This window comes from Podarcis bocagei, assembly GCF_964188305.1.
Source record: "Podarcis bocagei genome assembly, chromosome: 15".
NCBI lineage: Eukaryota > Metazoa > Chordata > Lepidosauria > Squamata > Lacertidae > Podarcis > Podarcis bocagei.
In genome coordinates, this window is record NC_138141.1 from 1,532,193 (window position 1) to 1,545,514 (window position 13,322).

General features: G+C 49.1%; 1 protein-coding gene across 4 annotated transcripts in view; it reads right to left on the reverse strand.

The window, feature by feature from the left end:
- Nucleotides 1-895: 895 nt before the first annotated feature.
- The window catches only part of LETM2 (leucine zipper and EF-hand containing transmembrane protein 2), a 267,600-nt gene continuing 255,173 nt past the window's right edge, over nucleotides 896-13,322 (reverse strand). For 3 of the 4 annotated variants that reach the window (XM_081171437.1, XM_081171436.1, XM_081171438.1), the window contains one exon: nucleotides 4,332-4,686. In XM_081171437.1, the coding sequence (XP_081027563.1) occupies nucleotides 4,636-4,686 (51 nt within the window). In that variant the 3' untranslated portion in view covers nucleotides 4,332-4,635. Of the gene's footprint in view, nucleotides 989-4,331; nucleotides 4,687-13,322 lie in introns of those variants that run through there. The other variant, XM_081171439.1, reaches the window with a different exon arrangement.

Sequence of the window (13,322 nt, forward strand, 5' to 3'; positions counted from 1 at the left end):
TTTCTTTTAATATATACATGTTGGTACATAACTTTGCCTAATAGGCACTCTTTTTGCAAAGCAATTCTCCCTAATATACCATAATGCATTTTCGTATGTTGCTATAACTTATATGTGCATTTTATGCACACATTCCTCTAAAATATATATATATATATATATATACATACACAAGTTACTGCATTGCAAAATCCAAAGAAGAGTGGATTTTGAAGGATGTTTTCAGTTCAGTATTATTTCAGAAAGTGTGAATTAGGTAGGTTTGGCTTTAAATGCAAACTAAATTGAATTCCCCCTTCATCCCTAATTGAAGGCAGGCAATTGCATTAGAGCAACATCCTGTTATAGGCTTGTGGGGGCGGGGAGCAGATTCCCCTAGATCGTCTCCATAATTCCTGGATTTAGTAAATGCTAGACTTAATCAAGGTTTGATTAAACTTTGCCAAACAAAACCTACTGGATTTAGTTATGCTACCAAGCCAAGCCAGCTTGGCAGGGCTAGCCGGATGGACCATTAGCAAAGGGGGGGGTGTGGCCCATCCAGGAAACTACCAGAGGGCAAGACTTCCAGGCAAGGGGGAGTGGGACCCCCAGCAATCTTAGTCCTCTCTCTCTGTCTCATCCCCTAAAAACTGCAGTTTCTTTGCCCTGTCTCTGGAGATGTTGGGCAAAAATGTATGGGCCGTGGCTTTGTTGGAGCGCCCCTTAAGCAACAGGCATTCCAAGAGAGAATCATAGAATTGTCGAGTTTGAAGAGGCCCTCAGGATCACCTGGTCAGAACAGGCAGCTGTCCCTCGTGGGGATGGAACCTGCAACCTTGGCCGTATCAGCTTCACCAAGCTCTAACCAGCTGAACTATCCAAGATAGAAGGTTCGATGGAATCTGCTTTCTCTTCTTTACATATATATCAAGCGTGTGCGAAGTTTTTTCTTTCCTCCCAGCACTTAAGAGCCAGTGTGAAGGGAGGTATATTACAGCTCAGAAATCTGTGGAATATTGTTAAATGTACTTGTTAAAGTATGGAAATCAATATACAATGATAATAGCTTGTTATCTGTGACTGGATTGTTTGTTTGTAGTTGTGAATTATTATTGTTATCTCAAAACAATCAAAAATATTGCAACACAAACAAGCAAACAAACCCAAACCCTTTCTTTCTTGCACAGAAACTGCCTTTGTCACGCTTCTCTTTCTCAGTTAAGCGTGTGTGCGCACGCACACACACACACACACACACACACACACACAAAGGCACACACAGGCACACACCTTTGCTCCTTCCCTTTAGCTGGGGTGGGGAAAATCACATTTTCCATTCAAAATATGCCAGGTATATCTCCTACTATTTCCTAGCCAGCATGAACCACGAGCATTCTGTGGAGGAATACCAAAGGTGTCCCCAGTATTGCTTCTTGGTAAACATGTTAAGTGATAGTCCTCTCCACAGCAATGAGTTGGCAAGTCTTGTAACAATATATGCATACAGGATGGCATCCCTTGTTAAAACCTCTCCAGGGTAAGATTATAAGATACCGTATTTTTTGCTCCATAAGACACACTTTTTTCCTCTTAAAATCTCAGGGGAAATGTCTGTGCGTCTCATGGAACAAATGTGTGATCCCTGGGGCAGGGGGGGGCGGGCTTCCCCCTCCAGCCCCACAAGCTGCTGAGCAGCTCTGGGTAGCCCACAAAGCCTCTGCAGGGCAGCGGGGAGCCTTCACCCCACTGCCCTGAGGCTTCGCGCGGCTATCCCTGGCTTTTGCGGGAGGTGGGGGAAGAGACAGAGTGAGGCTCTCTCACTTTCCCCACCCCCTGCAAAAGCCCCCAAGAGCCGCATTTTTTTTCTTCTTCAATTCCCCACCCCCAAAAAAGTAGGTGCACCTTATGGAGCGAAAAATACGGTAACTCATGATCTGCTCAAGAGAAGCATAGGGATAGTGCTGCAAATGTTCACTGAAAGGGCCCGGGAAAGTAGACAGGCTCTATGCCAGAAAGGAGCTTCCTCCGACTTCTTCTCTGAAACAATTGCCAAAACCATTTTATTTAGAGTTGGTTTAATGATTTATTTGTTTATTGTCTATTCCTGTTTGCTTTATTTATGCAGTGTGTATAAAATTGCCTTGTTATGGCTTGGGTTAGTTTTCGACAAATAGATTGATTTTTTCTTTTATCATATTATCTGAAAAACAATCAATAATGCTTCATTCGGATGAGCTTTGATTCCTTTGCAAGATGCAGTTGTAATACCAATAGGTTAAAGGAACAATATTAACTTTCACACACACGCAAGTGAAGCAGCTTTGTGGAGTGGCAGAGCTACTACTGCATCCACAGCCCTGCCGCTCACGGGAGAAGGGCTGGAGGGAAACAAACCGGTCCTGGATTGGGCCTCATGCTCTTACGCTCTTATGGCAGTGATATTGGCTCAAGAGCCCGTGAATCCCAGGCCGGCTCAGCCCTCCGATCAGAACACCCAGTTCCAGGGTTTTCTTCCCGCCGGCACATTTGGAGGGCACAAGGGGGAGGTAAGTTTGGACAGGAGAACTGGGAGGAGGGACAATTTAATACCCACTCCAGCCAGGTGTGGAAAAGGTCCCCTGGACAGTTAAGTCCAGTCAAAGGCAACTATGGGGTTGTGGCGCTCATCTCGCTTTCAGTCTGAGGGAGCAGGTGTTTGTCCACAGACATCTTTCCGGGTCATGTGACCAGCATGACTAAACCGCTTCTGGTGCAATGGAACACCGTGACAGAAACCAGAGTGCACGGAAACACCATTTACCTTCCCACTACAGCGGTACCTATTTATCTACTTGCGCTCGTGTGCTTTTGAACTGCTAGGTTGGCAGGAGCAGGGACAGAGCAATGGGAGCTCACTCCGTAGCGGGGATTCAAACTGCCAACCTTCTAATCGGCAAGCCCAAGAGGCTCAGTGGTTTAGACCACAGCGCCACCCGGAGGGGGCTCGAGGGCTCTGCCCCTCTGTTTTCAAACTGGTGTCTTTGGGAAAGCTGACAGGAGCTCAGTGTCTGGTTCAGAATGAATCTTCCCTAAGGGAGGAGAGTGAACCATTTAGGAAAGCCCAAATGGGAGCAGGTCGAGCCAGGTAAGAAAAGTGCTGGGGGACATGACAGCAACTCTAAGAGGCTAATGTGCTGTAAAGCCTATGTGTCATACATCCTGCCCAGGCTTGCATCCTGTGGAGGTCACCTCAGTGCTGCTAACTTCACCCCCAAGGCACACTCCATTGTCTCTCGTGACAGATGGATGCCACAAGATTTGGAGAGAAACACAGTCTCTAGGTGTGCTAGACGATAGAAGTCTCTGAGCCAAGATGGGTGAGCAGGGTGCTTGGTGGAGTATTGGAGGTGGTACAGCTCTGAATACCAGTTGCTAGTGAGCCAAGGTTAAGGAGTGGGATGTTGGGCTCATAGCCTGCTTATAAGCAGTTTGAGAACATGATGCTGGCCAGATGGGCCTTTGGTGTGGTCCAAAGAAACTTAAAAGTAGTGAAGATGTTTGTGTTTCATCTTCCTCAGCAACATGGAAAAATTAGGTTTCCAAACAGCTTTACAAGCCAAAGTGGTTGTCCTTAGAAAGCTGAGGATAGAGAAGATTCTGCATGCAAGGCAGGTTGAAAAGCAGACAGGCAATGGATGCATTAAGCTCCCAATTAAGGCGTGGGAAGCAGCAGACTATTCCATATACATCACCAGAACTTCTCTCTTGCATGGAGTGACTCAGGACTGGATGTTTGTTTTCACTGCCTTCAGTGACAGTTGCCGTTCTTCTCCTTAGGAAATAGTATCTTTTCCCAGTGATCTGCAAGGATGACTCCTCCAAGAAATGTTGTACTCTGCTGCTCTCTGGTGATACTAAGTAGGAATAACTGTTCAAATAGCGTTTTGAATTTCCTCCAGTGAGTAATCAGATGTTGTTGCTTAGAGAGGGATGGGAATTAGTTATTATTTTCATTCATTCTACCCCACCTTTGTAAAATAAAATAGTTATGGTAAAGCTGCAATCCTATGCATGCTTATTTGGAATAGAGTCATCCAGAGCTTCCTTCTAAGGTCATTTCCACACCATACATTTAAAGTGCATGGCTTCCCCAAAAGAATCCATGTGATTGTGGCTCTGGTTTAAATGCATCTGTTTAGGATTAGCCTGTAAATCAGTTTAAATTCCAAGTGTGTCAGCCTCTAAATTGGGAAGCCCAAAATTATATAATGTCCACACAGAAAAGTACTTGTTATAGTATTGATGCTTGTCAGTTGTTTGCGCGCACACACACACACACACACACACACACAAAAACCCCACCACCCAACTAATAATAAGCCACTGCTTTACTAAAAATTTTAGAAATACAAATCTTAACATCTGACAAGTTTGCATAAGTTACACCTTCTCCCAATCATAGCCTATGTACATATTTACAAAAAAATAAGTTAAACAACACAGAATAAGATAAAAGAAGAGAGTGGCACTGTATACAACATGCTCTTCAGCCTGGCTTAGATGCAAAGAAAAAGCATCCATATCAGATCAAAGGAGTGGGAAAGGAGCTAGTCTACAACTTCAGAGAATGGAACTTTTAATCCTGGAGTGCCCAAATATTTGCTGGTAGAACAGCTAGACTCCATTAGCACTGGCTTTGCTGCTCCGAGAGGCTTCTATTTTTGTCTGGAAAAGAACAAGAGGCAAACCTGAGTAACAAAGGAGATGCTGTTGGTGTACAGTTTTGGAATACTCATGCAAATGGTCACCTTCTGATACAAAACACAAGGCACTTGGAGATCAGTTCCAGAGGCCTTGCTTCCAAATAAGTGTCCGCAGGGAGGAGAGAGGGAGTTTTATAGCAACACGGGCCTAATACAGCAGCAGTTCTTTTGCAGTCCAGCCATAGCATTGCATTCCACTGATTTCATGGTGGTTCAGTCTTTGGCACCTGAAAATGCACTTCTCTCATTGGAAGAGCTTTCTAGCATCACCTCTCTCATCTTAGTCATTTGCTCCTAACTGCACTTTCTAATCAACTTGTATGAGTGGTGATTTGTTTATAAAATGTTAAATCACCATGTTATATATGTTTCAACAGGTCAAGAAAAGAAAAAAACCACCATATTGAGGTCTCAGTAATTCATGTGTATATTTTATCAGTATGAATTAACTTTATTACGGTCACAGACCAGGATAAAAAACAAAGAAACATATAAATAAAATAGTAGTGTCAGGGAACTGCCATCGGAAGGAAGGGAGGTGGAAGGGCTCACACAGGTTGGGAGAGACCCAGCAGCTGAAGCAGGAACCAGCAGGGGGAGAGGAGGTGAGCTGAGGGAAAGTGAGCAGGAGGGATGGCTCAGACACTTCCAGCGAAGACAGTGGGGAGGTTTCAGGACCTCCTGTAGGGACACCCACTCCTCGCCGGAAACTGTCACGAAGAGAGTCCAGAAGATGTGTTTCCGTTAAGGAGCTTTTATGTTGGAAGCGATTCCGAAAGCAACCACTGTCGGAATCTGCTAGCGACTGACGGAGCCATGTTTAAGGGGCTCCGTTACAGACAGAGGTTTGCAAGCTTGATCAAACTCTGAGGGACTTGGTTTTTACGCACAAGCAGCTCATCGTCCCAGCACAGCATTCCGACAGTCTCTGTGAGCAGCTTGAGCAGGAGAAGGCATCATGAGCAACCCAGCCGGAACCGGAGAAGCAGGAGCTGGAGCGGGTCCAAGCCTGGAAGAAAGGTACCGGGCGTTGGAGGTCCAGCTAGCGCTGCAGACGGCGAGGCTCGAGGAGAGGAGGGCTCAAGATGCAGAGAAGGGAAAAACCACCCCGCTCGCCAGAAAGGTGCCAGGATTGGTGCAGAGGTTTGGGGGGGAGCCCAAGGACTATCATGCCTTTAGGACAGAGATGCAATATGCCCTTAATCTGCAGTTTGATGACTTTCCCGACGAGGAATCGCGGGTGGCATTTGTGATTGGGCATCTCGAAAAAGGGGCGAAAGACTGGGTGAGGCCCCTAATGGCAACGAATAATGACATCCTGAAGGACACGAGGAAGTTTTTTCGTGCCATGGATTTGATGTTTTCCAGCGATATTGAGCAGGGAGTGGTACGCAAGCAAGTTAATGGCGTGTAAACAGGGGAGCCGATCTGTTCGTGAGTACTGTACTGAGTTTACCATGTTGATCCATAAATTGGGGTGGGATCTATCGGCGGAACGCAAAGCATGGGAAATAAACAAGATGAGCTTGAGCTCTTGGTACAGCAAACTAAATATGACATAATAGGCATCACTGAAACCTGGTGGGATAAGTCCCACGATTGGAATGTAATAATGGGGGGATACAATCTATTTCAGAGAAACAGACCAGACAAGAAAGGAGGAGGAGTGGCGTTATATGTCAGGGATGTGTATACCTGTGAAGAGATCCAAGATTTAGAACCTCAAAGCCAATGTGAGAGCATTTGGGTCAAAATTAAGGGAGAGAAGAATAACAGAGATCTCATTGTGGGAGTTTACTATAGATCCCCAAGCCAAACGGAGGACATAGATGATGCCTTCCTGGAACAGATGGCCAAGCATGCAAAAGGAAGGGAGATAGTAGTAATGGGGGACTTCAATTACCCGGATATTTGTTGGATGTCAAACTCAGCCAAGAGCATAAGGTCAAACAGATTCCTTCATTGTCCAGAAAGTGGGAGAAGCAACAAGAGGAACAGCCATTTTAGATCTGGTCCTAACCAATGTTGATGACCTGGTTAGTGGGGGAGAAGTGGAAGGATCATTAGGCGCGAGTGATCATGCTCTTCTGAAGTTTACTATACAGCGGAAAGGAGCAGCCAAGCATACTAGGACTCAATTTCTTGACTTTAAGAAAGCCGACTTCATAAAACTTAGGGAAGTGCTGGGTGAGATCCCATGGACAGTAATACTAAAAGGAAAGGGAGTTCATGATGGCTGGGAGTTTGTTAAGAGGGAGATAGTAAAAGCACAACGTCAGGCAATACCAATGAGACGGAAACATGGAAGGTGCTTAAAGAAGCCCGGGTGGCTATCTAAAGAACTTTTAACTGAGTTAAGATTAAAAAAGGATGTGTACAAAAAATGGAAAAGGGGGGAAACCACCAAAGAGGAATTCAAACAAATAGCCAGCACGTGTAGACACAAAGTCAGAAAAGCTAAAGCACAGAATGAACTCAGGCTGGCTAGAGAGGTTAAAAGCAACAAAAACGGCTTTTATGGGTATGTTCGTAGCAAAAGGAAGAACAAAGAAACAGTGGGGTCACTCAGAGGAGAAGATGGTGAAATGCAAACAGGGGACACAGAAAGGGCTGAACTCCTCAATGCCTTCTTTGCCTCAGTCTTTTCCGATAAAGAAAACAATGCCCGACCTGAAGAATTTGGAGCAAATGATTCAGCAAAGGAAACACAGCCCAGAATAACTAAGGAGATAGTACAAGAATACTTGGCTAGTTTAGATGTATTCAAGTCTCCAGGGCCAGATGAACTGCATCCAAGAGTATTAAAAGAACTGGCAGATGTGATCTCAGAACCACTGGCAGTCATCTTTGAGAATTCCTGGAGAACAGGCGAAGTCCCGGCAGACTGGAGGAGGGCAAATGTTGTCCCTATTTTCAAAAAGGGGAAAAGAGAGGACCCAAATAATTATCGCCCAGTCAGTCTGACATCAATACCAGGGAAGATTCTGGAGCAGATCATTAAGCAAACAGTCTGTGAGCACCTAGAAAGGAATGCTGTGATCACCAATACTCAGCATGGATTTCTGAAAAATAAGTCATGTCAGACTAACCTGATCTCGTTTTTTGACAGAATTACAAGCCTGGTAGATGAAGGGAACGCAGTGGATGTAGCCTACCTTGATTTCAGCAAGGCATTTGACAAGGTGCCCCATGATATTCTTGTAAAGAAGCTGGTAAAATGCGGTCTTGACTATGCTACCACTCAGTGGATTTGTAACTGGCTGACTGACCGAACCCAAAGGGTGCTCATCAATGGTTCCTCTTCATCCTGGAGAAGAGTGACTAGTGGGGTGCCACAGGGTTCTGTCTTGGGCCCGGTCTTATTCAACATCTTTATCAACAACTTGGATGATGGACTCAAGGGCATCCTGATCAAATTTGCAGATGACACCAAACTGGGAGGGGTGGCTAACACCCCAGAGGACAGGATCACACTTCAAAACGACCTTGACAGATTAGAGAACTGGGCAAAAACAAACAAGATGAATTTTAACAGGGAGAAATGTAAAGTATTGCACTTGGGCAAAAAAAATGAGAGGCACAAATACAAGATGGGGGACACCTGGCTTGAGAGCAGTACATGTGAAAAGGATCTAGGAGTCTTGGTTGACCACAAACTTGACATGAGCCAACAGTGTGATGTGGCAGCTAAAAAAGCCAATACAATTCTGGGCTGCATCAATAGTAGCATCTAGATCAAGGGAAGTAATAGTGCCACTGTACAGTGGTACCCCGCAAGACGAACGCCTCGCAAGACGGAAAACCCGCTAGACGAAAGGGTTTTCCGTTTTGGAGGCGCTTCGCAAAACGAATTTCCCTATGGGCTTGCTTCGCAAGACGAAAGCCCATAGGGAAATCTCTGGGACAGCGGGGAAGCGCAGCGCATTTAGAAGCGCTCGGGGAAAGCAGCGCACTTCGCTGCTTTGCCCAGAGTGCTTTTAAATGCGGGCGGCGGTGAGGGAATCCCTTGGCCCCCCGCCGGACTTCCCGAAGCTCTTTTGAAGTCCGGCGGGGGTACAAGGGATTCCTTCCCAGCCGCCTGCGTTTAAAAGCACTCCAGGGAAAGCAGCGCACTTCGCTGCTTTGCCCAGAGTGCTTTTAAATGCGGGCGGCGGTGAGGGAATCCCTTGCCCCCCCGCCGGACTTCCCGAAGCTCTTTTGAAGTCCGGCGGGGGTACAAGGGATTCCTTCCCAGCCACCTGCGTTTAAAAGCACTCCGGGGAAAGCAGCGCACTTCGCTGCTTTGCCCAGAGTGCTTTTAAATGCGGGCGGCGGTGAGGGAATCCCTTGGCCCCCCACCGGACTTCCCGAAGCTCTTTGGAAGTCCGGCGGGGGTCCAAGGGATTCCTTCCCAGCCGCCCGCGTTTAAAAGCACTCCGGGGAAAGCAGCGCACTTCGCTGCTTTCCCCGGAGTGCTTTTAAATGCGGGCGGCTGGGAGGGAATCCCTTGCCCCCCCGCCGGACTTCCCGAAGCTCTTTTGAAGTCCGGCGGGGGGCCAAGGGATTCCCTCACCGCCGCCCGCCTTTAGAAGCGCTCAGGGGAACACCTGCCCCAGCCGCCCCACTTCGGAACGCTGTTCCGAAGCGGGGAGGGGGGGCGGGGACACCTGCCCCAGCCGCCCCACTTCGGAACGCTGTTCCGAAGCGGGGAGGGGGGCGGGGACACCTGCCCCAGCCGCCCCACTTCGGAACGCTGTTCCGAAGCAGGGAGGGGGGGCGGGGACTCCTGCCCCAGCCGCCCCACTTCGGAACGCTGTTCCGAAGCGGGGAGGGGGGGCGGGGACACCTGCCCCCGCCGCCCCACTTCGGAAAGCTGTTCCGAAGCGGGGAGGGGGGCGGGGACACCTGCCCCAGCCGCCCCACTTCGGAACGCTGTTCCGAAGCAGGGAGGGGGGGCGGGGACACCTGCCCCAGCCGCCCCACTTCGGAACGCTGTTCCGAAGCGGGGAGGGGGGGCGGGGACACCTGCCCCCGCCGCCCCACTTCGGAAAGCTGTTCCGAAGCGGGGAGGGGGGGCGGGGACACCTGCCCCAGCCGCCCCACTTCGGAACGCTGTTCCGAAGCGGGGCGGGGGGGCGGGGACACCTGCCCCAGCCGCCCCACTTCGGAACGCTGTTCCGAAGCGGGGCGGGGGGCGGGAACACCTTCTGAAGGCGGGCAGGGGGCGAAAGTCTTTGTCCCCCCTGCCTGCCTTCCCAGGGGCTTTTAAGATCGCCCCGGACAGCGGAGAAGTCCTCCGCTGTCCCAGGGTTTTTTAAAATGCTGGGGGTGGGAAGAAAAGCCCTTGTCCCCCCCCCAGCCTTCAGAAGAGGTCTGAAGGCGGTTTCCCTAGGAACGCATTAATTGATTTTCAATGCATTCCTATGGGAAACCGTGCATCGCAAGACGAAAAAACCGCAAGACGAAGAGACTTGCGGAACGAATTAATTTCGTCTTGCGAGGCACCACTGTATTCTGCTCTGGTCAGACCTCACCTAGAGTACTGTGTCCAGTTCTGGGCACCACAATTCAAGAAGGACACTGACAAACTGGAACGTGTCCAGAGGAGGGCAACCAAAATGGTCAAAGGCCTGGAAACGATGCCTTATGAGGAACGGCTAAGGGAGCTGGGCATGTTTAGCCTGGAGAAGAGGAGGTTAAGGGGTGATATGATAGCCATGTTCAAATATATAAAAGGATGTCACATAGAGGAGGGAGAAAAGTTGTTTTCTGCTGCTCCAGAGAAGCGGACACGGAGCAATGGATCCAAACTACAAGAAAGAAGATTCCACCTAAACATTAGGAAGAACTTCCTGACAGTAAGAGCTGTTCGACAGTGGAATTTGCTGCCAAGGAGTGTGGTGGAGTCTCCTACTTTGGAGGTCTTTAAGCAGAGGCTTGACAACCATATGTCAGGAGTGCTCTGATGGTGTTTCCTGCTTGGCCGGGGGTTGGACTCGATGGCCCTTGTGGTCTCTTCCAACTCTATGATTCTATGATTCTATGAAATGCTCTTTGAAGAAGGGCTTTCTTCGGCGGTAAAGGATGAACTTTCCCGGGCGCCCAGGGCGGAGTCTATGGACCAGCTGACCAAATCAGCGCTGACCATAGGAGCGCGCCAAGAGGCGAGAGCCTTGGAGAGGCGGGAAGGGAAGGGGGAACGTTGGAGGGAGCTTCGCATTCCAGAGATTCCAGAGCCACTGTTCCCGCCGGGAGAGCCGATGGAAATTGGAACAGCGCGCACGCGCGCAGTTTCAAAGCCCAGTGAAGAGCGGAAGAAGGAGGGGAAGGGCGCCAAGAAATGTTATCTCTGCCAACAGCCAGGTCACTTTGCCAGAGTCTGCCCCCAAAGAAAGGAATGGCAATGGATGGCGGGAGCTGTTGGGGAGAGGGAGGAAAAGGTACCGGAGCAAGTAAAAGCCAACGCCTGGCTGCCACCGTCGGGGCACAGCAGCCAGGCCAAAGAGCAGTGAAAGTGCCCACGTCGGAACCTCCTAAACCCGCCCTAGTGATAGAGGTGTTACTAGAGCTGCCTAACGGACACCCACTAAAGATAAAGGCGCTATTGGACTCAGGCAGCTCCTGCAATTTCATGAGTAAGGAGTTTGCTGCTGAGCACCAGATACAGACTATCCCTTTAAGTAACCCTTTGCAGGTGACCACGATCGATGGAAGGGAGCTGCTGGGAGGAGAAGTCAGCCAGCAGACCGTCCCAATGCTAATGAGGGTAGCAAGACACACTGAGCTAATAGCGTTCAATGTGGCTACCTTGGGAGGAGCTCCCATTATTCTGGGGATGAGCTGGCTAGCGTTACATGATCCGCTAGTGGGCTGGCATCAGAGAGTGGTCTCCTTTGGGTCAGCACATTGTCTAGAACACTGCAAAGAGGGGGAGGCTCAAGGAGGGGCCAGAGCCACTCTAGCAGGGACGGAAGTAACGGAGAAGGGGAAGGTGCCCCAACAATATGCCGACCTGAGCAACGTCTTCAGTGAGAGGGAAGCAGACAAACTACCCCCACATAGACCCTTTGACTGTCAAATCAATTTACTCCCTGGGGCACAGCTCCCAGTAGGCAAGCTGTACGCCATGTCAGACAGAGAGATGCAGGAGCTAAGGGAGTTCATTGACAAGAACCTGAAGAGAGGGTTCATCAGAGAGTCCAGGGAGGTGGGGGGCAGCCCAGTGTTTTTTGTGGATAAAAAAAACACGGACAAACCTAGGCTTGTAGTGGACTTCCGGGCCTTAAATGCAGTGTCCGAACCAGTGACTTTCCCGATGCCCAGAATTGATGACATTTTGACAAGGGTCAGGAAGGGAAAGATTTTTACTAAACTGGACCTGAGGGGGGCGTACAACCTGATACGAATAAGGAAGGGGGATGAATGGAAAACCACCATCTTCACCCCTTTGGGGGCATTTGAATATTTAGTTATGCCCTTCGGCCTACAAGCAGGCTCCGCGTGCTTTCAATCGTTTATGAACCACATCCTGGGGCCTTTGCTTTACAAGAATTGTGTGGCCTTCTTAGATGACGTGTTAGTATATTCAGAGAATGAGGAGCAGCATGTAAAAGACGTCAGGGAAGTGTTGAGCAGACTGCAAGCCAATCAGCTGTGGGTGAAGCTAGAGAAGTGTCAGTTTCATACCAAGGAGGTGGAATTCCTGGGGTACCGCTTGTCGGACAAGGGACTGGCCATGGATCCTGGCAAGGTCCAAGCGGTACTGGAATGGAAAACACCGAAAACAAGGAAGGATGTGCAAAGGTTCCTTGGATTTGGAAACTTCTATCGGAAGTTCATCAGAAATTTTGCCCACTTGATGGCTCCCATTACAGACTGTCTCAGCAGTAAGAGGAAATTCGTTTGGACGGCGGAGGCGGAGCGAGCTTTTGAGGAACTGAAAAGGGCGTTCGCTTCGGAAGAACAGCTCTTGCATGTGGATTTACAAAAACCGATGCGAGTGGAAACGGGCGCATCAGACCGGGCTGTGGGGGCGGTGCTTCTGCAGCCTGGGAAGGAGGAGTCGGAGTGGAGACCGTGTGCCTTTTTCTCGAGAAAGCTGAACAAATCTGAGAGGAACTACACGGTGTATGACCGAGAACTACTAGCCATTCATTAAGCGTTCAGGAGATGGAGGCATTTATTAATTGGGGCACAACATAAGGTGCAAGTGTGCACGGACCACAAGAACTTAGAGTATTGGAGAACGGCACGAGTGCTCAACCAACGGCAAGTGAGATGGGCCCAGGAGTTCTCCAAATTCCACTTTGAAATTTGTTATGTGCCAGGTCCAGAAAACGTTAGGGCGGACGCTCTCTCACGCAAACCTGAATATTTGGAAGGGGAGGGGGCACCCGAAGAGAGACATGTCATCCCAGAGGACCGCTGGGTGTGTGGGGCGGCATTGGTGGGACAAAGAGAACTGGTAGAGGAAACAGAGAATGATGAATACACCCAGAATAAGCTCAGAGGTCTTAGAGGTGAGGGAGAGGAACCAGGGGGTTTCGAGGAAAGAAATGGAGCTTTGTATTACAAAGGGGCACTGTATATACCCGAAGGAGAGTTAAGGGGGAGGGTACT